This window comes from Carassius gibelio, chromosome B14 (genome assembly GCF_023724105.1).
Source record: "Carassius gibelio isolate Cgi1373 ecotype wild population from Czech Republic chromosome B14, carGib1.2-hapl.c, whole genome shotgun sequence".
Classification (NCBI taxonomy): domain Eukaryota; kingdom Metazoa; phylum Chordata; class Actinopteri; order Cypriniformes; family Cyprinidae; genus Carassius; species Carassius gibelio.
The window spans coordinates 15,709,079-15,734,078 of NC_068409.1; the positions used below are offsets into that span (position 1 = coordinate 15,709,079).

Genomic DNA, 25,000 nt, shown 5'->3' on the forward strand with positions numbered 1-25,000 from the left:
TCCTGTTAAGAAGAAAAAGGGAGGTTTTTATGACACAAAGCTGTTAAATGTTATCTTCTTACCGGTGTTAAATCACACTTTGCGTTGGGATGTTTCGTACCTCTGTTAATGTTGTTTCGAGATGTTCACTTAAAATCTTTCTTCAGTGTTAACGACAAATAATTCGCGCCATCACTCAAAGCCCGCACGCGGGTCCCCGGCGGGTCGCTGCTCATCTGTCAAACCTTCAGCTCTTTTCCTCGCAGTATTTTCCATCATATATTATTCTTTCCTCGCGTCTTCTTCGAGTAGGCCGGGAGTGTGGTGGGTGTTTGAGCTGGAAGCGTCTTACCGTTGTTTTCTTTCCTAAAACACCTGAACAAACAGCGGCCGCGTCAAATGACAGCTTGGGCCCTGAGCGGAAGCGCGGGAACCGGACTCTCACGTGCTCAAATCTTAATTTATTCATTTAGGACCGCTGTCAGCACTGCACAACAACAATAATTAACATAAATAAATTATACTTAAACAGATATAAAATGTAGATTAAAATATTACAAGGTATAATCATATATATATATATATATATATATATATATATATATATATATATATTATTTTTTTTTTTTGTGTGTGTGTGTGTGTGTGTAAATCATACACCTTAAAAGTCCAAGGTTGATAATAACTGTTACATTAAGTAGATTTAATAAACGTCGTTCTAATTCTCGTTTTTTTTTTTTTTTCAGAAGATGAAGATCAGAAACACTGGCAGCCAATCAAAATCCATCCTGCTTTAAACAGCGCAAGCATTTAAAGCGACAGCGCTCTTTTTATTAATAAAGTGTTATCGGGTGCCAGTGTTGATGCTATGGTGTACGGTTTCATGGCGTTTTGTTTCTTCTCTAGAACACATTCACACCAAAGATGATAACTATATAGTAAAAAAAAAAAAAACGTTCTAGATTTACCATAATTAATGAAATTTAAATAATTAAAAATGCTTATTTTTCAGCTCATTAACGATAAAAACAGCACTTAAAGTGACAGAAAGAAAAAAACTGCAGTACGCTTCTAATAAACGCTAATACAGTTATCGTTCTTGGTGTGAACACATCTTTATCCAGTGTAAAAATACTATAAAGATGCATTAATGATATTTACTGTAAACTATTATAATAATTTATTTTCCTTGTAGGGTGAAAAGCTTAATAGTGTTTCTCTCTGTCTTAGCGAAGGTCAAGAGGAACGATCCCCCATCGAGTGAAACACATGGACACTGAAGTTTGGAGCGTGTGTTAGTTCTCCATCAGAAGAAGTGATGAGCGCTGGACTCGTTCTGAGCAGCTCGTGTGTAAGTGCTGTCAAGACGAGAATATTTCAAGCACAATTACTCACTGGCATCACGTTTCAGTAAATTACAGGCAGACGTTTGAGTGATATTAATATTGGACAATATTCCTGACCACATGTCTACATCCTCCTCTGCATTAATACATCTTCTGACCGTGGGATTTGGAAAAGACATATTTTACTTTTCCAGAGGAATGAAGACGATGGAGAGCGAAGAGAAAAAAAACAGACATCCATGTCAACGTGTGTCGTGACATTTATTCCTAAACTACAGCGCTCTACAACACCTGGACAGGCCTGAGTTTACAAATACAGCCAATATTCAGAGATCATACAATGAAACTTCTCTAAGTAGAGGATCATGTGGAAATGAAAACACTCACGCTCACACAAACCAACAAATCACTCAAACAGAGTTAACAGGCCGTCTGCAAACACTCTACACAAGACGTCTCTGTGTGACTCCTGCTTTACTGCAGATCACGGCTCCAATATGATGCTCATAAACGTCTAATATCAGTCATGAACAAGCAGTCGAGAGACTCCCTCCGGATTTGATCAAATTTTAAGCATAAAAAGGGGGAAATACGTTGTAAAACAAGTCATTATTTCTATAAAATTGATATTTAGTTCTATAAAAAGTTTTTGAACCGTTTTTTTGTATTTTTTAAGGTTTCTCTTCTGCTCACCAAGCATTTTTTGTTTTGTTCTGTGAATCTGTGTTAAAGTGTAATGTATTTCTGTGATGCTCCGCTGTATTTTCAGCATCATTCCTCCAGTCTTCAGTGTCACATGATCTTCAGAAATCAGAATAATATGATCATTTACTGCTCAAGAAACATGAAGATTTTGAAAACAACAGAGTAGATTTATTTCAGGGTTTTTTAATGAAAAGAACAGCATTTCTCTAAAATAGAAATCCTTTGAAACGTTATTAATTTCTTTATCATTATTTTGATTAATTTAAGTATACATTTCTGTAATTTGTAAAGGTGTAAAATTATGTTAAAAAAACTTTTTTTTTCAGATAAATACTGATCTTTGGATACTGAATAAACATGTTTTAATTAGTTCTATGAATAATAATCAGAACTGTTTCTTGAGCAGTAAATCTGATTTAAACTGTAATAATATTTCACTATATTACTATTTTTGCTGTACTTTGGATCAAATAAATGCATGCTCGGTGAGCAGAAGAGAATTCTTAAAAAAAAAAAAATCTAACTGTTCAAGAACATTTGACTGGTTGTGTACTTTCTCTCCTAACACACACACACACACACACACAGTGTGAGCGAATTCTCCCGCAGATGTGAGATCTCGGCTCGTTCTCAGCTAAATGAACTCCAGCAGCATTTACACGCACCGCAGCTCTCTAGAATGACCCGGCATCCGTCGGTCTCGAGCAGATGTTACTGGGTGAAGCTCTGGTACTTGCACACATTAAAGACTGTACATAACACAGCATGTCTACTTGGCAAATGAACGAGGGAGGACAGTATGAAGCAGAATGTGTGTCCATGAGTTCAGAGTCCGTCTGCATCAGACGCGAGCGAGACGGAGACGATGATCACTGTATGATGCACATGGAGCTGCGCGGAGGGTTGACGGTTCGAGCCACAGACTCCTGACTGTAGTTCACGATGTCTGCTTTGACCACGTGCTGCAGAAACACAACACACACACAAGAGAAAGAAGAAACGTTATCAACAACATGAGGTGTGTTAAACATCACATCACATCAAGGTTCCTCAAACTGAGCTTGTGAAGGAGCTGCAGGGGGTTTAGGAGCTTAAGGAAAAGCTAATAATCAATTAGATCATAAAAATGTTACATTAAAACAAATCATTTTAAGTGAACCAAATAACACACTTACTGAAATGTTTTTTTTTTGTTTACCTGCATGTCATGTGATCATAGCCATCATCAGAGAACCTTGAACATACACATGTCATACTACTTAAAATCTCAGGGGTACTTCAAATAAAACTATATTAGAAAGAGGATCAGATAAAAATAAATAAAACAAAGTTGATGAATTTGTGCATTTAAATGTGATCTGGGTATTTTACATTACATCACACAAAGCTCAGTTTGGGAAACCCTGGTGTAATGCATTTAATAATGCAGATTTAAAAGAAAAACACACCGAATATATATACGTACATTCTTTATCTTTGCTTTTTATAGAACAATATTTACATTTACATTTATTCATTTAGCAGACGCTTTTAGCCAACGCGAATATGTTAAATTTAATTCATCTTTTTAAAGTCTAAAATAAGTCAGATCAGAAAGTAATGTAAAAGTAATCTAAAAAGTAACCTTAAATAAGTAGCCTAGATTACATTAATAACTAAAATTTTCATCATGTAATGTGTAAAAAGTAATGGACTGACTACAATCGGTAAGTAATCCACCCAGCACTGGTAGTGCATCATACAAAACAAGATAATAATCATGATTACTGAGCCACACGACTGATGCTACTCACACATAGAGCACACACTACAGAGCAACAAACACACTTCACATCTACACTAAACAATAAAGGGTTAGGAGTTTTTGATTGATCTACACAAAACAAAGAAAGAACACACTCACTCTCTCACAAACACATACACTAGCATTAACTCACTCTCGCACTCACTCACACACTCACTCTGGCACGCACACACTCACTCTCGCACGCACTCACTCTAGCATTCACTCACTCTGGCACGCACTCACTCTGGCACGCACTCACTCTCGCACGCACTCACTCTCGCACGCACTCACTCACTCACTCACTCTCGCTCGCACTCACTCACTCACTCTCGCTCGCACGCACACACGCACTCACTCTCGCGCACACTCTCTTGCACGCACACACGCACTCTAGCATTCACTCACTCTTGCACTCACTCACACACTCACTCTGGCACGCACTCACTCTCGCACGCACTCACTCTCGCACTCTCTCACACTCACTCACTCTCGCTCGCACGCACGCACTCACTCACTCTCGCACGCACTCTGCTGCACGCAACGCACTCACTCTCGCTCGCACGCACTCACTCACTCTCGCACACACTCACTCACTCACTCTCTCTCGCACGCACGCACTCACTCTCGCGCACACTCTCTTGCACGCACGCACGCACTCTAGCATTCACTCACTCTTGCACTCACTCACACACTCACTCTGGCACGCACTCACTCTCGCACGCACTCACTCACTCTCGCACGCACTCACTCACTCTCGCACCCACTCACTCTCGCACTCTCTCGCACTCACTCACTCTCGCTCGCACGCACGCACTCACTCACTCTCGCACGCACTCTGCTGCACGCAACGCACTCACTCACTCTCGCACACACTCACTCACTCTCGCTCGCACTCACTCACTCTCGCGCACACTCTCTTGCACGCACGCACGCACGCACTCTAGCACACACTCACTCGCACGCACGCACTCACTCACTCTCGCACGCACGCACTCACTCACTCTCGCACGCACTCACTCTCGCACGCACACACTCATGCACTCACGCACTCACGCACTCACTCTCGCACGCACGCACTCACTCACTCTCGCTCGCACGCACTCACTCACTCACTCACTCACTCTCGCACACACTCACTCACTCACTCTCTCTCGCACGCACACACTCACTCACTCTCTCTCGCACGCACGCACTCACTCTCGCGCACACTCTCTTGCACGCACGCACGCACTCTAGCATTCACTCACTCTTGCACTCACTCACACACTCACTCTGGCACGCACTCACTCTCGCACTCACTCACTCTCGCACGCACTCACTCTCGCACGCACTCACTCACTCTCACACCCACTCACTCTCGCACTCTCTCGCACGCACTCACTCACTCTCGCACGCACTCTGCTGCACGCAACGCACTCACTCACTCACTCTCGCACACACTCACTCACTCTCGCACGCACGCACTCACTCACTCTCGCACACACTCACTCTCACTCTCGCTCGCACGCACGCACTCACTCACACTCTCTTGCACGCACGCACGCACGCACTCTAGCACACACTCACTCTCGCACGCACGCACTCACTCACTCTCGCATGCACGCACTCACTCACTCTCGCACGCACTCACTCTCGCACGCACACACTCATGCACTCATGCACTCACGCACTCACTCTCGCACGCACTCACTCACTCACTCTCGCACGCACGCACTCACTCTCGCACGCACTCATTCACACACACACTCTGTCACTCACTCACTCAGACTGTTATTGGACAGAGCAGATTTTGCTCTGATTGGTCTCTTGTCTGATTGGTCCCTCATCCTGAGGATAGTCCACCAACTCCGCTTTGACAATACGCTACATACACACACACACACACACACAGACAATGGAAACAGAGAAATTGAGAAAAACAGAAGAGTAAAATGAGGTTACATGCATTAGATAAAGAAAAAAATGAAGATGATTTACAGATATAAGAGAATGTGTTTAAATGTGTAATAGCTGAACACAAACACACACAGTGTCAGATGTGAACTGATCGAAGTCTTAGTATGAATGTGTTTGAACAGAGGTGGAGTAAAGAGAAACAAGCACAGATCATAGTCACCTGTGACTGCTCCATCTCAGCCTTATTCAGCTTTATGCCTAAAATCTCAGCTGCCAGCCTCTGGAAACACAGAAACACCTGCAAACACACCGAATAAACACTGACACGCAGCAGAACACCACAGAGAACCGCTCACATGTCCAACCCAGTCTCAGGAGAAGACATTTGTGCAATGTGGCAAAATCATGAGATTTCACAACTGTACAAAAACAAGCCAAGTCTAAACCTAACCATAAGACCAGAAACACACTTAACACAAGTATTAAAAACAGTCAGAATTGTTATATAAAAAGTAATAAGTACCTTTTTATATTTATATTCTGTTTATTATTATTATTATTATATTATTATTATTATTATTATTATTATTATTCGCATGTTTGTGTGTGTATATAAATACACGTTTATGTGTTTGTGTGTTACTCACAGAGTCTCCCGTCTTCGCAGACACAAACTGACTGACCAGTCCATTTTCCTGACAGAATCGCTGATGTTTCTCCATCTTCACTGTCCGCATGTGCTCCAGATCAACTGCACACACACACACACACACACACACACACACACACAGTTGAGTGGCTCTGAATTCTGCTGGTTTGACTGGAATCACTGATATACACCTCTGGCCGACACACCACAGTAAAACCCAATCATCACGTCTGATTCTGTCTGCTGGCATGTAAATCAGAACGATGTGTTATTTCAACAAGCTGATTTTATGAGTTATTTGTGTCTCACACTGAAAACAACATTCAGCTGAGCTTCTGATCCACAGAACAATGACGGTCATCTAGAGTCTGAACAGAAGTGTTCTGAGCTGCTTTCACACACCTGCATACACAGGATACCAGACCTGAGGGCACACACACACACACACACACACACGTGTCCTGTGATCACGCTGCTCAGCGTCATGTGTGATCCAGCATCACTGTCAGCAGGACTGTGATTCAGTGAGAGCTCAACAATGGTGCTGTGACACAGTGTGTGTGTGTATGTGTGTGTGTGTGTGTGTGTGTGTGTGTGTGTGTGTGTGTGTGAGGTCACTGCGGGGTCACGCACAGGTCAGGGCACAGGGGTCACGCAGGAGATTCACCCCAGCTCCATTTACACTGCTCTTACAGACACACACCTGCATTTGTGTGTGTGTGTGTGTCATATTTCACCAACTCTGAATAAACAAACAACCAGAACCAGCTCAGTGGTAATAATAAATAACTATAATATAATAATAATAATAATAATAATAAATAATTTTGAAAAATGAAATCTTTTTTCAATCCTATATTAAATTGCAATTGTCATTTTACAAAAACTGTCAACTGAACAGTAAAATGAAATCATCATTATTACTATTATTATGAAATGCTTTTATTTTACAGTGAATGTTTCTTATTTCAAGATATTACAGTAATAAAAATTAGAGCAAATTAATCACTTTTTTGGCCAAATTCCTCTGCAAATTGGAGCTTTTGAAATCTTATTTAAAAATATGTTTTTATCAGAAGAAACCCAGTTGGATCTGTTCCCCAGACAGCAGCGTTGTCTCCGGGACGGCCGTGTGCTCGTGTGCGGATCACTTTCACGTCACAGGATCTCAGTGACAGGCCTCATTCATTACCAGCACAAGCCCTGAACAGAAATATTTAGCTAAAAGCTATTGTTACCAAATATAGCGTCCAGATCCCCAGAACAGAGTTATTGTAGATCTCTGCTTACATCCTGAAGAACAGAGCCGTGTTATTCTGCTCCGAGCTGAGCGTCACGGTGAGACACACACACACACACACACACACACACACACTCCTCCAGGGGCAGGCCGGCTGGGATCAGGGGCCACTTCTCTGCTCTCATCTAATCTAAAGCAGCGGCTCGTCTCTCTGTCAGACAGATCCAGAGGAGGCTCAAGATACTGAGAGACCGATGGCTGCTCCTGCCCTGTTTACCTGGAGCCCCGCCGTCCAGGAGCCCTGCACACACACACACACACGGTCACAAACACACACACACACGGTCACACACACACACACACACGGTCACAAACACACAAACACACGGTCACAAACACACACACACTCACACACCACATCACAGCGTTCACTACAGGCATCGGAGCCCCTACAGAAGAGAGAGGGGCGGGGTCAGCAGAGCTCATTAACATTTAAAGGGACATGCACCATAACGGCTCACAGTGAACAGAGCTGTTTTAACACCATCACTGAAACATTTTAACCAAAGCATGTTACAGACTTTTCATTACGACCCTGAAGAATCATGTCAACTTGTGGAAAATGGGCATCCAGTGACTCCTTTAAAGTAGATCCATTGTCATGAATGTCAGTATTTCTGTCTTGTTTTCCAGTACAAATATCTAAACATTCTTGAAATCAAGTTACACTTAGCTAAGTGATGACAAAAGATATGAACAAAAACAGAAATACTAAAGAAAAGCACAACTTTCTGCAGAGCATGAGCTGCAATATCCTCAAAAGCATGTTGAACTGATGTAAACCAGAAGTAAAGCTCAAGACTAATTTATTCTGGGGATGTGCCGAGCTGATCTCAAGTATCAGAGCTGATAGAGTATTCTTTTTAATTATCAGTATCAGCTCATAAGCCAATCCTTATTTTAAGTCAGCTGTAATGCTGGTGTCATACAGGAGGTGTCAGTATTCTCCTTCCAGTAGATTTGCCAACCACCAATAAAACCAAAAGAAGAAAAGCAGGAGCAGTGAGGTCTGTTCTAGTGCGTCACACACCTTTAACCTTCTGCCTTCAGTGTATCTGATGCACACTTCTGTAAGGATTACAGTCTCACACACACACACACACACACACAGCATCAGACGTGACGTCAGTGGCAGCTCTGGACATTTAACAGAGACTGACTTGACTCAAACACATTAGAGAGCATGAGCAGAGTTTACCGTCCACTCTTCTCCATTAGCAGGACAGCAGGCGAGTGAGAGGTCAAAGGTCAACGCCCGCTGATGTGCGACGCTAAGTGACTGTAAACACAGGAGCGTCGGTTCACGTCAACACTCGGGAGCTGTGATCTAGTGCAGATCCACACGAAGCCATTACAGGAGGAGAGTGTGTGTGTGTGTGTGTGTGTGTGTGTGTGAGAGAGAGAGACTCATACAGCTTTATGGATCCTCAGGCGTGTTGAAAGCCAACAAAAGCCCCAGTGCTGAAGAGGCCACACAAGACGCTCACACACACACAGTATCAGACACACACTTTCCTTCTGTACTGGTATAGACACACACACACACACACACACACACACATACACGCGTGTGTGAGGCGTAATGGCCCGTGATGTACCACACAGGCTGGTCTCAGCAGCACCATGTGCACCAATATTTACCCAACGACTCAAGCGGCACATGGAGAACTTTCCACACACACATGTCACTGAAAGAGATCACATGACCCTGATCCTGAGCTCTGATTGGTGCTCTGACTCGAGTCATCTGACCGCTGAATGCTACAACAAACATCAGCACACACACAGATACATGTTACACACACACACGTTACAAGTGCACACACACAGTGTAGTGTTGTGCTCAGATTGTGTTTTATCATAAACACTAGTAGTAGTTTATTTCAGAGAACAGGTGAAATGGCTTTCAGTGCTGAATCTGTGTAGCAGGTTTGAGCCGAACACAACAGCAGGGTTAAACTAGAGCTCGCTCAATCTTTCCTCTCTGAAGAGGTCCACATGCAGTCATACTGAAACACCATTACAGTTATGTTATGTTTTCAGGAAGCACAGATTCACTTGAATCGTTACGTTGATGCATACAACAATGATGAGAAAATTGAATAACATTCTGTCAGTTTAATACGAGCGAGAGATCTGTGCTGAAACGGCTTTATTCTGATCCTCAGATCGATGATGTGTGTGTGTTATGAGTGTGTGTGATAGATGGGGGGGTTTAATCAGAGAATGTATGATTCTGACCTGTGACCTCTGAGCGCCTCTGCTGACCCCTGTGTGTGTGTGTGCGTGTGTGTGCGCAGAGCTGTGCTGGAGCTGTTTGTGTGTTTCTTCAGGATGCCGTTCATGGGTTTAAGAGCTTGTAAATGATCCGCTGCTCTTCTGATCATGAGCAGACTCAAACCTCTTTCTTTCGTCTAGGATGCTGTGTCTGTCTCTCTCTCAGTCTTTTGGGAATCGTCTGCAGAGAAAGTGAGCACTGTTTTTCTTTCTTCTCTTTTTTGTTTTGGTTGTTAAGCTTGTGTGTGTGTGTGTGTGTGTGTGTGTGTGTAGACCTACATGTTCCCATGAAGATGAAGAGTTGAGGGCAGACCTCACAAATATAGATTCATTTTTATAGCGGTCTCACACACACACACACACACACACACACACACACGCACACACGCACACACGCACACACAGTAATGATGATTCTATTTAAATTCTAAAATGTAATGATTATTTACTGTTGTACAATAAAAATAAATACTGTACAGTGATCAATTACTTTAATCAAAGGTGGTACAACAATAACCAGGATGTAGACTGTATTCAAACATGGACGTAATGTCTGTGATGTCACCCACAGGTTTCAGAAGAGAGATTTTGAAACCAAAAGTGGGCGGAGCGTCACCGCACATCACTCTGGGGTGACCAAAAATGGGTAAAAAGGCGGGAGCTGGTGCTGAAGCCACGCCCACCTAGCGTGAAGGCAGTGTCAACAGCGGAAAACCACCTGTCACTCAAGTGGCCACTCCCTTAATTATGCAGAACTTTAAGTCTTAATATAATTTAAACGGATGAGTTATAAATAAATTCACCCTCCTCACAGTTGTCATGAAGGGCAAAATTAGCAATATAGACCAAAATCTTTTTTTGCACCAGGCTGTAAACGTTTTTTTCTGCTGTAAAGTTGGGCATTTTAACATGAGGAGTGTATGGGAGTGACCCCCTTCTGCACCAGCCTCAAGCGGCCGGTCGATGAAATACAGCTTTAGTCACTTCTGTGTGGGCTTCACGAGAGAGAGAGAGAGAGGCTGACGCATGGTCTGTACGTCTGTGAGTGTGTGTGTGTGTGTGTGTGTGTGTGTGCATCTGTGCGTGTGTGTGCATCTGTGCGTGTGTGTGTGTGAGTGTGTGTGTACTCACTCTTGTTCCCGATCAGTGATATCGCCGGCTGTGTGTCAGACTCTTCGTTGGCTTTTCTCACCATGTTCAGCCAATCTTCAAGATTCTCAAAGCTCTGAGAATTAGTGATGTCATAGACCAGGAGCACGCCCTGCGCACACACACACACACACACACACACACACATTAACATCATCACCTGGGTTTCATCACAAGACATTTAGCAGAATTACACAAACACACACACACACCTTCCCAACAGCAGCAAATGTGTGTGAGCAGCAGGTGGCGCTAGAACCTGAATGTGTGTGTGTGTGCCTGTGTTTGTTGTTACCTGCTCTCTGTCTGTGTGTGTGTGTGTGTGTGTGTGTGTGTTTGTGTGAGTGTCTTTGTTTGTTGTTACCTGCTCTCTGTCTGTGTGTGTGTGTGTGTGTGTGAGTGTGTGTGTGAGTGAGTGTGTGTGAGTGAGTGTGTGTCACCTGTGCTCCGTAGATGTACTTGTCGAGCATCTTTCCTCCAATCGTCTGTCCTCCGATGTCCCACACCTGCAGCGTCACGTTCAGGTTTCCTTCGACACGAGTGAAACAGGATTAAAGCTGAACTCATCATCATCATCATCATCATCATCATCAGTGCTGAACTAATCCTGCTCTGAACACCATCTTCTCTTTAACATCCCGGTCACGACTCCAAGAGGAAGTTTAAATCTTACAGTTAAACACTATATAAAACAATCAAAGTGTCAGTAACACTTTAAAGTTCAAATGAATTCTTAGCTATGCATATTACTAATCAAAAATGAAGTTTTGATATATTTACAGTAGGAGATTTACTAAATACCTTCATGAACATGATCTTTACTTAATATCCTAATAAAAGAGAAATGTATAATTTTGAGTTTTTGTGTATCCTGTGCTGCTGTGTGATCATATAGAATGTAATATAATAATATATGACGATGATAGATGATGAAACTGTAAACAGAATAGTTTCTGTCCAGTCACTGAAGCTCCGAGCGTTCCAGTCAGTAGAGTCAGACTATACAGTCATGTGTAGATACTGCTCTTCACGCGCTTCTGTAAAGATCGGTTCTTTATTTATTCTACAGTTCAGTCTTGACGGTAAGAGACGAGCTGCTTCTGAATGTGCTGACGCTCAGAACACATCCAGAACATCACAAGATCAAACACAGACTGCTTTGGATTGGGCACTTATTATTATAGAAAGTAAATTCTGCTTGTGTGTGTGTGTGTGGGGTGTGTGTGTGTGTGTGTGTGTCTAACCTGGCAGGGTGATTCTCTTGAGGAAGAAGTCCAGTCCTATTGTTTGTTTATACTGTTTCCCAAAAGCCTCTTGTGCAAATCGGATGGCCAGAGAAGTCTGAAAACACACACACACACACACACATTAGAACAGTTTAAATCGAATGACATTGTTCTAAGCTCCGCCTCCCCTCTGGTTATAAAGGGAGGGGAGTGGCTAAAGGATGAGAACATCTTTGATTGACAGGTGTTTCACACAGAGTGCCACAGCCAATCAGATCGTGTCTGTGTGCTGTGAGAGACGCCCAGATTCCCATCACCACACACACACACACACACACACACTGTGGTCAGGTTGGTGTGCTGATGATGGCTGTAAGTTTAACAGACAGCACTCTTCACAGTGAGACCAGCAGCAGATTCACTCACTACCCACAGACTTCAGCTTGTCATCTTAAGATTTCATTCAGTGCAACCCAACACAGTTAAACAATAAGAAATAACAGCATATTAATCTAACCACTGTATAAAGTCAGGTTCATAATTCTAGTCTGATTTTGTCATCATATTAGAGTTGAAGGTTTGTCCAGAGAGGATTGTGGAGTCCTCTTTTTACCAGAAACCAAACACATTTCACCATGTTTTTAGGAGTAAACTGTAGTAGAAATCCTTGTGAAAGATATAAGAAAACACCTCCAGAATACAGAGAGGAGTAACACTGAGAAGTTTGGTGTTTGTAAGAGAATAAACTCTGTAAAGATTGAGATCTACAGACACAAACAGAGTAGCATACAGTGTGGTATTTCATTAGGCTATAATAACATGTCTGATTCGTGTTTATTGGTGTATATATCCATTAATGTGAAGGCTATTTGCATGTAATCCTCCGTGTGTTCATTAAGTGAGTGTGTTGTGCAGCAGGACTGAATCTGATCTGCTGATGATTGTGATCAGATGATAGAGTTCTCCTGGATCTGTACCTTCCCGGATGCTCCGTCTCCCAGCAGCACGATCTTCAGCTGCCGCTCCTGGATCTCCTCCTCAGAGTCCGACATCCCTCGCAGATCACGACACACACACGCGGTCACGAACCGAACTCACGCCGTTAATCACGGAGAAGCGGAGATTTAAGAGCAGGGCGATGATAATCTGATCACGATCCGCTCGCCGCCATCTTTCCTCGGAGCGAACCAACACACCTTCATCAGCGCCACCGCGAGCCGAGCTCCAACACGAGGTTCAACCGCTGTGTGACGTCACCGTGTCACAAATATCCAGCTAAACTCAGCAGTTATCAGTTTACTGTTTAATTCTGGAGCGAGCGCGATTTACTGTGTTTGTGTGAACAGCGCACCCTCGATGCGCAGGAGTGGACTCGTCCTCCGTGACGCTTCCCTGTCGCCATGGACACAGAGAGCGCGCGCGCGCGCGAGGGAGATGGGCGGGGGGTTAAACAAAGCATATTTTAACATTAAATCAAAGATTTACAACAACATTGTTGTTTTATCAATTAAAATAAAATTAAAACTCCATCATCAATAACACATAAAACTTAAATAATACCCCAAATAAATAAAAAACACATTCATAAACACACACACACACACACACACACACATTTATTATACATGTATAATATAATAATTATTTTATTCTGTTCGTGCAATAATCAATGCTTTGACAATACTGTGCAAGTCAAGGCAATAAAGCTCACTTGAATTGAATTGAAACGAGAGATGATATTTGTTCTATTTTTAAAAGCATAGCCTTCATGCATGTATTATTTATTTATTTATTTATTTATTTCATTTCTGTTGTAGAATTAATGTAAATATGATTTGTCATGACAACAAATCACACATTACATAGACATGATAAAAAGTATACTGTACTGCCAAAATATCAAAAATTAAAACAGTTTAGAACAATGGAAATATGATTTGAACAAGATTTTGTGAAAGCATTGATGTGTGTGAAGAAAGTCACAAACATCTCTTGATGAAACAATAAAAACGGCAGACCCAAACAAAACCACTAAACTGGCTAATTACTTTAACCAAACTAAAGAGAGACTAATTCTCTCTAGATGAGATGAAGTGACCAGGATCTTGGAAAACAAAAACAAGCCAACGCAGAAAGAGTGAGGATTCACTGGAGAGATCCTGAATGATGTTTTTTTAGAAAAAAATTTTTTTCAATGCAAAGTATTATATATCCATCAAATATGTTGGTGATACTAAACTCGTTGTCATGCCAAACAATATTTGAGCAGTAAAAGGGTTAAAATATAGAATATGTTAGAGAAGATGAATATGTGATCTGATCTCATGAATCAATCAATAGACTTATGGATATATTGAATAAAACTATACTATATTTGATGTGAATGTTATTACTGAGAATGTACTATGTGATATATCTGCAACTTTGATTATGAGGATATTGGAGCCTTTTATTCACTAGAGCAAAAAATATAATGCAACTTAATTATAATAAACTGGGAAGATCACAAAGTATCTTTACTTTACTTTATTTATCTTAACTTAAAAGTCAGGAATCAAATGATAAAACCACGGTGCATTGATATTTATACTGCGAGTAAAACCATGTACAAACACTTGCTACTTTTAAACATTATTATTAATAATAATAATAATAATAATATAGCACTATAGCACTGTACTTTATTTTACGATTTTAATTTATTATAAAAAAAAACACTTTGCATCTGTATTATATGATCTTGGTCTTAATAAAGCACTGTTTTGGGTGTGTCTGGTGTCATATGATGAGGGAAACACACACACACACACACACACACACACACACACAGTTCCTCCTTACAGAAAGCAAATCAACAAATATCACCAGGATATCTCTTTAGATCTAACTTCATTTGACTGCATTTACACAATCACTTGTTAAAGTGAAAATAAATGGCTCAACACATTTGTCTGAGTCTAAATGTTAAAGATTTCTCCACCCCAGAGATCAAATCTGTATTATCTGAGTGTGAATCTGGCTAAAAACCTACAGACCTGAGCTCTGATAACACACAAAAACACACTCCGCTGTACTCTCAGAGATCTCAGACCCTCCACAGACTCCAGATCACTCCAGAGTCCCGTCTCTCAAGCTTTCATTCATCAACACATCATCTGAGAACATTTCCAAGGTGAGATTTCAATTTGCTGTGCGCAGTCAGAATGAGAAAAACCAACAGCAAGAATAGATCTGCTCTGAAAGTTTTCATAAAGTCATGGAGAGGTTTGACCTAATGCAGCTCCCGGGATCTCTAGACTGAAATAAATCATCAGACAGACACAGAGAGACGGTGAGATCACCACTGGACCGTTACGAACTCTAGAAACATCCCTCACTATTATAACAGTATTATAACAGTATTATAACAGTACCATAACAGCATTATAACACTATTATATCAGTATAAATGATCAAGATTCTCGGATCACTATTCCAATTTATTCAATAAACATTTGCTTGCTTTAAGAGTTTATCTGAGATAATGCACACAAAATATACACTATGCATTTGGATTATTGCAATTTAAATTATAGCTATTAAAGAGAAAAAATATATTTGCAAACTGTGCACTGACTTAGGCCTACCCTAAGACATAAACTGCAATAAGATAAATAAAAATGTGTTTTATACTAAATATAGGAACATAAAAGTTTCATAAAAAAAAAAAAAAAAACTAAATATTCCTGAATCTGTAATGTTAACACACACGAGAGATTTGAGTTAAAAAAATGAGTTCAGATTAGGCGTCTAAACTGCGCAACAGCTGAAGAAACGCTTTTAGTGAGCTATTGTTTTTATTTTTATTTATGTAGCTGAGCATTAACATGCCATTTTGTTTCATCAAATTTATAATTACACTTATATTTATCACAAATGTACACAAACACAGAGAGAGAGAGAGAGACCGGAACAGAGAAAAATCTCTACATACAATGATAAAAATAATGAATTGTTATTATTATTATTGACCCAAGTGTGTTAGCCTACAGTAGCCTATTTATAATTATTACAAGGCATAACTGACGAAACAATAGTAATAGTTATAATAATAATAATAATAATAATAATAATAATAATAATAATAATAATAATAATAATAATAAAAGAGTCTTAATGTGAGTTGCCTGATGTGAATTTTTATTTTTATTTAAAAGCAAGGAAATGTTTTCGGGGCGCTCTTAAATATTCCATTTATTGCAGAAACATCCCAAAAGTCAAGTTGGAGTGTAATTGGACATGATAATTAGACAAGATAATTAGAGTGATGCTGTGACATGTTAACTGCTGGAGGCGCGAGGTTAAACACGCACGCACCTGTAAAGCATTTCCACGCGCGAGACATCTGCTTCACATCACACTCTTCATCTGCGGGATTACCGACGATCCGATGACCGGAGAACCGAGCAGCTGCAGAGAGATCCACCGAGAAACCGCTGCAGGGCCCGAGCACGTGAAGAGAAAACAGAGGTTAATTCAATTAGGAGATAAATGAACGCCTCGCAGGTGGACCGCGAGAGCCAAGTGTCTGAAATGCCCATTTTCTTTCATTAAACGTGAAACTTGATCTAGAACAACAACTGGCTCATGTCTGTGCGCGGGAAATGATTGCCCTGATTACGCGCCATTATGTGTGACAGGCGCGCTCTATTAGCGTGTATAAAGAAATGGTCTTTGACGTCCGAAATTTGACCAAAAATATACAGGCATTCACGGAATAGTAAAAAAGTAGGCTACTTATGAACTGGGAAATTGCGAGGCCTCGTTAAAATTGCAAGTCCTGTCAAAATATGAACTAGCCTATAGTAGACTAGATGACAAATGACACGCGGGAAACACAACAGAGCGATCATTACACGACGACATCTAATAACTACGACAAAACTCCTTGCCCTCTTCAGAATAAAAACTTCAATTCGAATCAGCTAGAGTTTGACATCATGACGTCACCGACAAGCGTCCATAAAAGGCTTTTCCATTTCTAAATACACTGGTTGTTTGTAAACAAATGAATCGATATAAAAAGCTTGTAATGAAACATTAATCTCCAGAAACATGAACTGAACCATTGGAGCTTTGTTATGTGTGTGTGTGTGTGTGTGTGTGTGTGTGTGTGTGTGTGATCATTTCAATGCCAGTAGAATCTGGAGTGGCAAAATGAAGCTCCATCTGCGAATGATTTCTAGATCAGCTCCAGCGAGTCCCGTTTGAGCTTGAGACTAAAGCTGCTCTCTCTTTCTCTTTCTCTCTTTTTTCTTGGTCATTACACACATTTTCCCGGAAAGTTGAACCGGACTCGCTGCATTTATGCTGAAGAATGTAAAGACTCGTGCCCGTCTTTGCACATGCACGCGCTCGCTGAGAAATTACCTCAAAATATCGACCATCAATTTAAACACGTTAACCCGAATCAGAGACACGCTTTTAAAGGAAAATGCTCGTATTGAGAATGGTTTTGTGTTTTTAACTCCGCATGGGCCTCAGAACAACCTCTCAAATTGACATAAACGGACTCAAAACCAACAGCAAGGCATTAATGTCAAATATGCCTCACATTTCCCAGCATTCATCATAAATCTGTCATTATTTTACACATTAAAATCTGAAGAAAAAAAACTGGATGAATTGCGATAAATATTCGGTGTTTTTAAATTGATATAACGCGCTCATACAGGCCTCGTGTGGGATCATATATATTTCTAGAATTATTTCAATTCAAACTGCATGCATTTAAAATGTAGCTCATTGACTAACTATTTGCATTGAAAAATATGAATTTACTGGTGTTTGGCATATACGCAGCAAGGGTTAATTATTAGTTTATTTGATTGTCTCCACACAAAACCTTATTTGAGCTCAGAGACTAAAACAACTGAAAAACAAGAACACAATGTCACCAGCTCGAGGAATAAAAGTAGCCAATCTTTGCGTGAATTAAAATGCCACGTGCTCAGAAAGCAGAGATGTGAAAGTGTGTTTCATCTCTCCATCCATCAGAACAGAGACGATCTTCATCATGTGTTCATGAGAGTTTAAATGAGAAGACAGAGACAGAGTCTTACCGTGTCTTAGAGCTGCTTGTCTTTTCGTTTTTAGCTCGCAAGAAAACACCATCAATCTGACAGGATTGAAAGAATCTGATCTGATGTAGCATTAAACAAACGCTTAAAGCTTTAAGTTTATTCCACTAATCACTCAGTTCCGAGAATAACTCGGTATGTCAGAATAACCACAATAAACCAAGCGAGATGCAAGCTATGCTAATCTTTTATTGAAATATAATTCATACATTTATATACACAAAGTTAAACCGAATTAGCTCTGTAAAGTGTATTACAGAGTTGATGCCTTGATCTGATCATAAATCAAAGTGTTTGAAACGGCCGACAAAACAACATTAAATCATAACCCGATGCATGTGTTATTAGTTTCATGATTATTATTTTTGAACAGGGCTGTGATGGTTGCATAGTTTGGTTTTATGGTTTGCATTGTTAATAATCTCAGTTACTTTATGTTTATTGCTGTTGCGAATTTCACTCATTTTAATATTCCGAAGTTCCTTTTTTGTCTCCAATACATGAATGAGACTAAAATGCGTAAATGTGGAGAGAAGATTTTAGTTATTCTGAAATATGGATTCAACTTTAAAGCAGAATTCAGCAGTATGATAGCCTAAAATACCATACAGCACCCTCGGAGGAACAACATTTACATGCTTCTAAACGTGGATTTAACGATTATTCAGCGACTCTTCTTCTCTTCTGTCAAACTTACACTAGTTTAATGACTCCAGAGGGCTCGTGTCACGGGTCATTAATTCCATAATTTGACTTTGAGGATCTCATAAAATGCAGAGAAACACGACTGAAATTATGCTTTTAATGTGTGATTTCTTTTCCATTAAACAAAACAGGTAACACTAATATGAAAGCACACATAGGTGGAGTAAACGCTGAGACGTCACTGTTCTCTCGTGAGTCCATGTTTCCTGCCGTGATGAACTGTGGGAAAGTGCCGGTCTTACCGTTACCGAGAACAAACAACAGCAACGGCTGCTTTCCAACCAGAAGAGAGACAGTTTGCTAAAACCAGACATATTTTCCAAACATTGTGACACAAAATCCTTGTTTTATAGAGTGTAAAACTCATATAGTAGCCGAGTTCTGAGCTCCAGAAGCACATCTCTGAGGGTGCTTCTCAAAATAGTGAGGGGGCTCGAACCTTAATAATATCTATAAAGGTTTTATAAAGGTGCCGTCCATTGCTGTGGCGTAAAGAGCTGTTTACAATCTCTAAAACTCGCTCTTAATTATTGTAAGTTCTCATCGATGCTCAATGAATCTCTCTACACTTCTTTATAATGAGATGATTCGTGCTGAACACAAATAGCGGAGGATGATTCTAGCATAAACGCATCTGATTGGCTGTTGGGTTCAAGAACTCGAGAGAAGTGTCTGTGATGCTGATGTGATCCGTAAACCGTGGTTTGCCAAAATCCTCAGTGAAATGCCATTAATGCAGCTTTAGCTGAGAGTTTGAGCACCCCGTAGAACCGGGCCTGGCGTGTTCAGGTAACGAATGTCTTGAGTCGAATAAATATAGTGTAAGTCCCGGTGTCACTGGCTTCCCGTGCACGCGGAGGACAGGCTCCAGGCGGGCAGGCAGTACGTGTACGGGTAGTAATAGGAGAGCAGCGGCGGTCGCAGTAGTTCTCCGGGGCTGTATTGTCTCCGGTCGTCCCGGACCAGCACCTTCACGGCCACCTTCTTCGCCGCCGGGGCCGAGGCCAGCAGATCGGCGGCCATCTGGCGTCGCTTGGTCTTGTACCGTCGGTTCTGGAACCAGATCTTGACCTGCGTCTCGGTGAGTTTGAGGGAGGCGGCGAGGTCCGCGCGCTCCGGTCCCGACAGATAGCGCTGGTGATTGAAGCGACGCTCGAGCTCGAACACCTGCGCGTGAGAGAACGCGGCGCGCGAGCGCTTCTTCCGCTGCTTGGGCTGATCGCTGCTCTTCTCCTCGGCGCCGGTGCAGTCTGCAAAACAACCCACACGCGTTACTGCATGCGCTGTTTGTAGATATAACTGTCTCTGAAGTTCAAAATAATAGAATAGAATAGAATAATATAATACCATGGTATCACCACGTGCGCGATAAACACCACCAACAACAAAGTCTACAATAATTAAAAAAAGGTGCATGGACGTGCCATTTTGTTTGACTTGGAACATTGATACACACGTTTACAGGCATATAGCCCACCTTTCTCTAACGATTTTATAAAGCATGTTCTTTTTGTACAATTGCCTTAAAAGTATCCTATATATATGTATATATGTATAATATAATACCATGGAATTAGCAAATTTGCGATAAACATAAAAGTATTTTATAGTTTGAAAAAAAAAGTGCACGGCAGTGCTATTTTTGTCATTCAACCTTGAGAATACATAAACGCGTTTATAAAAGACACATTTCTCCGAAGTCGTTTTTGAAAGCGTGCGCTTTTTGCACAATTACCTCCAAAGTATAGATAATATAATACAATATTAGGACATGCGCGATAAACAAACAAACAAACAAAAGTCTACTATACTTAGAAAAGACTGCAAGGTAGGCCTACACGGTTATAAACACATATAGCCCATCTTTCTCTGATGAAGTCTTTCAAAGCATTCCCTTTTGTACAACTGCCTCTAATACCGTGATATTAGCAAATGTGCAACAAACAAAAAAGTTTATTAGTCTATAGAAAAAGATGCATGTTAGTTCTTTATATATAAATGGATGTGGATATATACATGGATATATATACACATTAAAGACTATTATAACTAAAACATAAAAATAAGTTTGTGTTTGATCAAGTATATTTCCAGACTCCGTTAATCCGTGCGAGTGTCGGATGGAGATGTTACTCACCGGACACACGCTCCCGGGCTCCGCAGTGCTCCGCCGTGGACTCCGGGTCCGTGTCTTCCGCTAAATCTGCGTCTTTCTCGGGCTTTGCGTCGATCTGCGCTTTACTGTCGGTGTCCTCGCTCATCCCGGAGTCCGAGTCGTAGTTCTTGTGCTCTCTCTCGTCGCTCCTGTCCGGTTCATCCATGCCACCGAAGATCTTCCAACAAGCGCTTTTTGAGAAACAAACCTCCAGATCGTTCAAGTGTCGAGACTCGTCTTTTCGGTTCAGGATGGCTTGAATGGAGAACGGCATCAGAGAGTTACTGCGCACAGCCATCCTCGGCAGGAGAAGTCACTGTTGATTATAAAGCGACGGGGTTAGGAGCTCCAGATCCGGGTCAGATGGAGATTGAGCCCCGAGGCGGCAGCTCGCTCGCATCGCGGCGCGCGTGAGGGGGAGATCGGTGATGCGCGTCCACGTCGCCAGAACGCGAGTGTGAACGAACACAGCGCTACTGTACACTTCACCTGCGGCTGACACTGACCCTCAGCGCACTCCCATTGGCCAGACAGACACCCGTCCCAACTTCTGATTGGCTGCGGGGAGCGTCCACACATTTCAGAACACCCAGAACGCGTAACCCGTTAACCCTTAAACACCCGAGGAGAGCTGCAGCCCTGTGTGAATGATATCAGTGACCCTTTAAATGACAGTGACGACTAAATACGAGCTGATGATAAAGTCGATCTACAAACACGAACAGACGCAAAAACTGAGTTTCAGGTGATTACGCATCGTTCAACTGAACATTTATTAGAAGCAAAATAATTAAGGTCAACTCTATAATATTCAGTGTTCATCACATAAATCTCGCTTATGAGTGATTTTATTCTCAGGTCACTCGGATCAAATGGATTTACACTTGCAAGTAGCTATTTCTTTTAGATTAAAGAGCTGTCACTGTTTTCTTCTTTTCTTTTTTTTTTTTTTTGGTCGCGACGGCCTTGTGTCCTTCGAGCTAATGGTGAATTATTTCTATATTTTGATTAATAATTTTAAATGTGATTATTAAAAGCACTGCATAACATATTTCGTTCATTCCACAAAAATAAAGTCGCTAATAAAAAATATGATAATAAATAATGTTTCGTCAAACTATTGTCGAATAATTTCGAACACATTTATGAAAGTGGAAATGAATGAGGCCTAGGAACTGTAGCAGAAAATATTAATTCGCTATAGACTATGAATATGCGACTCTTGTCTTAATTTTCCATGTAACAGCAACAGCATTAGTTGTTATAATACTACTACTACTACTACTACTAATAATAAGCCTACTAATAAATCGGATAAAGAAATATATATATATATATATATATATATATATATATATATATATATATATATATTTATCTTAATTGATTCTTTTTCTTGATGCAGCTGATTTCGGCAGACTTTCATTCAAATACATTGCGAAGTGTCATTAAATAATTTCTTTTTAGGCTATCTGGTTTAGATTCATATATATATATATATATATATATATATATATATATATATATATATATAGTTATATATAGTTATGGTAGGCTATATTGTGAGGATTTACGACAAAAATAGTATTAGTTTAAACTGTAATATATTATATTACGGCTATCTGTAAATATCTGAGGTTAATGTACATTTAATAAACCAATCCGGTTTGTTGATCGTTGACGGGTAATTATCAAATGTAATACAAAATTTTTTAATTCAGTGTTAATTCCGATTCCGATTAATAAATCGCGATGTTGGACTTTAATCGTCATATTGTTTTTTTTTTCGTGTTGAAGTTATAGCCTAAAGCCTTAATTCGATTCCTAAAAGTAAAACAATATTTATCTATCTCGCTTCTTTTCTCACAAACACAATCGCACTGCATTTAAACTGGTTTTCTATCGTTTTATTTTCTAATCCAGTATAATTGTATATATTTTCTTTCCTGCTTTTAGCAAAACATCAGAACAGAAAATATAAATTCTGCTTTATTCACTAATAGCCTAATCAACACAAATAACTAAATTACGGCTGACGTTTAATATAAATAGATCAAAGGATACAATATATCAGGCTACCATGAAATATGCAAGCCTACACTGAAAAAAATAGGCTACATGTTTCTTTTTTTATAAATGTAAGTAGTTGCAAACAATTTATTTTAGCTACATTTAATAAAGAAACTATTTTGTTAGTCAACTAAATTTGTTTATTTAAATGTATCTAAAACAAATTGTTTGCAACCACTTACCATAAAAAAATTAGTAAATTCAATAAATCATTCTTTTATTCAGTATAACACAGTTAATATCTAAACCTTCAGCAGTTAAACGGCTATGATAATTCAGAGGCTGACATTGAGAATAAAGCACATCATTTAGCTACGTGCGAATTTAAATCTGAAGTTGTCTTTATTTAAGGGCCTTAAAATCTTAATCTGTTAAAATTATGATCCAAAAATGATTTTCTTGGTAAATATCAGTAAGTGTGCTGAACTCCAGCGCGCGCAAGACTCTCTCTCCATCTAGCGGCCGCGCGCCTCACTCACGCGCGCTGCTATCTGTCTGATAAGTGACTTGAACATTGTTGTTCTGCGCGTGACCGCAGATGTTTGCGGTGGTTCACCGCGAGCGTGCACGCAACATAATTTGCGCGCGCACGCGAAAAATAATAAAGGCTTCAGTAAACTTCAAAGCTCTTCATTCCCGCTGTTTAACAACGACGCTCGGAACCATCGAATCTACGTTTGAAATAAAGTCTCAAAGTCAAAGGTGGTGCATGCAGTCATAAATAGCCTATTTATTATCAAATAACCCTGGAGGACAAAAGCAGTCATCAGTAGCAGAGATGGACATTGGGTCAAAATTATACATTTCTCTTTTATGCCCAAAATCATTAGGATATTAAGTAAAGATCATTTTCATGAAGATATTTAGTAAATTTCCTACCGTAAATATATCAAAACTTAATGTTTGATTAGTAATATGCATTGCTAAGAACTTCATCTGAACAACTTTAAAGATGATTTTCTCAATATTTAGATTTATTTGCTCCCTCAGATTCCAGATAGTTGTATCTCAGACAGATATTGTCCTCCGAACAAACCACACATCAATGGAGAGATGATTCAGATACTGTATAAACCTCAGTTTCAAGAAATGGACTGGTTTTGTGCTCCAGGGTCACACACACGTCGGCAAGAGTGAGTTAATCTGACTCAACTATGACCTCAACGGGAAAATGATTCATGAATAAGTAATAATAAATGTGCAGTTTAGCGTTGGTCTGTAGTCATTATAATTAATATTATTTTCATAGAGATCTGTATGTGTGTGTGATATGACTGTCAGATGAGTTTAACAGTATCTGACGGAGCTTGTGTGTGTGTGTGTGTGTGTGTGCAGGACTCTTCAGGAGAAGACATTCGTGTATGAAAGTCCTTCTGTCTGGCTCTTCTTCCTGACAAAACTCATGCGCGGCGATTGAAAGCTCCATCTCGTCCACATGAGTGTGACCCGGTCCCTCATCCTCGCGGACACGAGCGGCTCGTCACGGACACGAGCACAGACGCAGAGACGCGAGGGATGCTTATACTCACCTGAAAACGGAGAAGTTCACGCGCTGAACTGCGTTTAAGGCGCGGTCACGCGCCCCGCTGCTCGGAGACATTTCAACAGGAATCTATTTCCCGAAGGAGAGAAACTTTT

At 40.5% G+C, this 25,000-nt stretch overlaps 2 protein-coding genes across 3 annotated transcripts; both read right to left on the reverse strand.

Annotated features, from left to right (window-relative positions):
- Positions 1–1,567: 1,567 nt before the first annotated feature.
- rab28 (RAB28, member RAS oncogene family) lies at positions 1,568–13,669 on the reverse strand. 2 transcript variants are annotated; one of them, XM_052575296.1, is made up of 8 exons: positions 13,291–13,669; positions 12,332–12,428; positions 11,528–11,616; positions 11,070–11,199; positions 6,360–6,463; positions 5,933–6,010; positions 5,579–5,679; positions 1,568–2,992 (listed from the first exon to the last, which is right to left on the reverse strand). In XM_052575296.1, exons 1-7 carry the CDS (start codon positions 13,363–13,365, stop codon positions 5,587–5,589), a joined length of 666 nt encoding a protein of 221 aa, XP_052431256.1. In that variant the 5' UTR covers positions 13,366–13,669; the 3' UTR covers positions 1,568–2,992; positions 5,579–5,586. The 2 variants fall into 2 exon arrangements, with proteins under 2 accessions (XP_052431256.1, XP_052431255.1); XM_052575295.1 differs by lacking the exon at positions 5,579–5,679 and having other exon boundaries at positions 13,291–13,663.
- Positions 13,670–18,602: 4,933 nt separating this feature from the next.
- LOC127971738 (homeobox protein Nkx-3.2-like) lies at positions 18,603–21,623 on the reverse strand. The gene is made up of 2 exons (XM_052574961.1): positions 21,275–21,623; positions 18,603–20,387 (listed from the first exon to the last, which is right to left on the reverse strand). Exons 1-2 carry the CDS (start codon positions 21,588–21,590, stop codon positions 19,972–19,974), a joined length of 732 nt encoding a protein of 243 aa, XP_052430921.1. The 5' UTR covers positions 21,591–21,623; the 3' UTR covers positions 18,603–19,971.
- Positions 21,624–25,000: the final 3,377 nt, after the last annotated feature.

Coding starts and splice junctions, on each gene's coding strand:
- rab28 (XM_052575296.1), bottom strand. CDS start 13,365: ATGTCGGACTCTGAGGAGGAGATCCAGGAGCGGCAGCTGAAGATCGTG. Junction 6,011..6,359: donor CTGCGAAGACGGGAGACTCT/GTGAGTAACACA, acceptor GTGTGTTTGCAG/GTGTTTCTGTGTTTCCAGAG. Junction 5,680..5,932: donor CTGAGATGGAGCAGTCACAG/GTGACTATGATC, acceptor GTGTGTATGTAG/CGTATTGTCAAAGCGGAGTT.
- LOC127971738 (XM_052574961.1), bottom strand. CDS start 21,590: ATGGCTGTGCGCAGTAACTCTCTGATGCCGTTCTCCATTCAAGCCATC. Junction 20,388..21,274: donor AGCCCGGGAGCGTGTGTCCG/GTGAGTAACATC, acceptor GTTGTTTTGCAG/ACTGCACCGGCGCCGAGGAG.